Source organism: Etheostoma spectabile, chromosome 19, assembly GCF_008692095.1.
Source record: "Etheostoma spectabile isolate EspeVRDwgs_2016 chromosome 19, UIUC_Espe_1.0, whole genome shotgun sequence".
Classification (NCBI taxonomy): domain Eukaryota; kingdom Metazoa; phylum Chordata; class Actinopteri; order Perciformes; family Percidae; genus Etheostoma; species Etheostoma spectabile.
Genome location: NC_045751.1, coordinates 2581916 through 2584473, shown reverse-complemented (window position 1 = coordinate 2584473; position 2558 = coordinate 2581916). Strand labels below are relative to the sequence as shown.

At 40.2% G+C, this 2558-nt stretch overlaps 1 protein-coding gene across 1 annotated transcript in view; it reads right to left on the bottom strand.

Annotated features, from left to right (window-relative positions):
• Nucleotides 1-1674: 1674 nt before the first annotated feature.
• Nucleotides 1675-2558, bottom strand: part of lurap1l (leucine rich adaptor protein 1 like) — a 3934-nt gene continuing 3050 nt past the window's right edge. Inside the window, exon 2 of the mRNA XM_032544042.1 lies at nucleotides 1675-2488. Coding sequence (XP_032399933.1) covers nucleotides 2099-2488 — 390 coding nt within the window. The 3' untranslated portion in view covers nucleotides 1675-2098. The remainder of the gene's footprint in view (nucleotides 2489-2558) is intronic.

Sequence of the window (2558 nt, the reverse complement as noted above, 5' to 3'; positions counted from 1 at the left end):
CTTGACAGGGAGCTTAAGCCTGCCAAAGCCTCTGGGAGGTTGAGATAAGGAAAGGCAGCATAAAACCAAATAAAGCAGCTTTGCACTTGGAGTGAGACAAAGTCACAAGTCGGCTTAATGTGACTGGATAAAGTGATTATATCTGTCTGGAACTAATGTAACACTAAAAGTGTCCTTTGTGTCCGATCTTGCTATTTTTGTGCATTTCATACTATGTAAGACGACTGCCGCGCATTGAGAACACATCAACACAATCCTCCATCCGGGAATTCATGATCTAGCTATCATGAATAAGATGAGATCCTATCATGAGACAGCTCTATGGACAAAGGGAATACATGAGGACTTATCCAATACAGAAGTGTTTCCAAAGCCATGTCCTGATGTCAGATCCCAGGCTGAGAACTACTGAAGTACTGTTCCCCACAGCCAGTGGCCACTCATACAACTGCAAGCCAAAGAGCCCAAGGTTCTCATCTGTGATATAATGACTTCCCCTGTATACTCGTTTGGAACTTTAATTACCACGTAATATATAAGAAGCTATTGCAATGCACAACACTTAAAATAACATAGCAGACCATCAAATATTCGGCATGGCCGGCATTTCACTTGTGTCTCACTTTTGGTTGGTGTTATTTTCAAATTACTCCAAAGCATTGCACTCATGATTGAGCTTTGGGTAACATTAGTCCTCATCTATGGTAGTACTTGGTATGCCATTCTAAATATTATCCTAAGTAGCATTCCTCTGCTAATACCTTGGGAGTTTTTAAAGGGCACATATAAGCAACAATTTTTCCACAATTAGAGTGACAAGGGGACTTAATGAGGGTCAGTTTGTCATGCCACATTACACAGGGCACCACAAAGTCTGACTTCATTATCAAGAGAGTATTCTTAAATTGACCAAAAAAGGAAACCACCATAATGTTAACTTTCCATCTCATTAAGATTCTGGGTCAGTGACCTGCTTCTTTGTTCCTGTTACTATGTTTCTTTGCATTAAAGACGTACACAATATGAGCAGGAGGAAAATCACAATATATTATTTAATTTCCACAACAAAATGCACAGAAATCAATTTAAAAAAAACAGTTTTCTTTCAAAAGGAGGAACCATAAAATACAAATGTCAAACAAATCAACACAAAGTTTAAAGCTAAAACAACAGTTATGTACACCAATGTGTCGCTCTCATTGAACCTTGTTTTTTTTGAGGATTAAGATGTCTCTACAAAGCAAACGTCTTTCCCATATGTCCACTACCAACAAATCTCCCATCTGGTGTTAACAGTTTTCCTCAGGCCAAAATTAATTATAACACAATCAAATGGCTTTGGTTTTCAGTCGAGCATCCATGCTTTGAATCTGCTACTAATCTCTGGAGTGTGGTTTAAAATAGGAACTTCCATCAATCAAAAATAATTAAGAAAAAAATAATTAAAAGCTCAATATTTATAGTAGGTGGTGCACAGAATTTGGCATGGAAGCAAATTGCACTTGCTTTAACACTTACCACTTTAAACAGGTTTTCCCACTTAAATCACTCAACATGGACTTCAATCTACTCCTTCACTTAGATCAGCTGATTGTGGTCGACCTAAAACAAAGTCACAGTTCCATTTTCCACAGACACAAGAAAATGTGCCGTTCAGCTGAAGTTGCTACTTACATTTACACCCTCTTCAGCAATTTTAGACTAAGAAGTATTTTAACTGTGCTGAGGTATTGGATAACGCCACAATAAATACAATATTTAAACCATAATAGAGCACCTTTTGTTGTAATTGAATTGACCTGCATGATAAAATACTAAGAAGTTAAGAGTTTTTAAGATGTTTTCACTTGCAGTTGGTGTGGCATTAAGTGGCAACGGTTTGATGAGGTGTGTGTTCAATCTGCAATTAAAAGGAAGCTAGTTACACAGTGAGTAACAGTCATTTGGTATCGCCAACACCTTGGCTGTCGCTATTATGAGTCAAATGTAAAGCATGTAGGAGGAAACCAGACAGCGGTGTTTATCAAAGTGAAGAACCACATTTTTAAATCTTTCTTCACGGAATATCTCAATAGGAACTGTGTTTAGCTTATTGTTATTATCCGAAGCAGTAGTATTCATCTGATTCCACTCGAACTTTCAGTGGCGATTTGCTGAAAGCGTCCCCATCAATAACAGTTTTCTCCACAAAACAGTCGAGATCCGTAGGTGAGGGGTCATCCGGGAAGTCCTCTGCTAGAGTGTCCAAGTAGCTACCCACAGACAGACCATCCAGCCCGCTGCTGTTACCATCATTCAAGCTGTTGAAGCTGCCGCGCAGCGAGGTACCGTCCTGGCTGTCCGACAGGCTGTACAGGCTGCCCGTCAGGCTGCCCTCTTGGCTCGCCACGCCACCTCTGTCTTCTATCATCCAACGGATGGACTCGATGCCCTCGTTGATTGACATAAGTTGCTGCATCAACTTCACGTCGATGGCCCGTAGATGTGCCTATGAGTCGGAGAAAAACATCCTGGTCAGGTAATGCTACTTAACCCTCATGTTGTCCTCGGGTCAAATT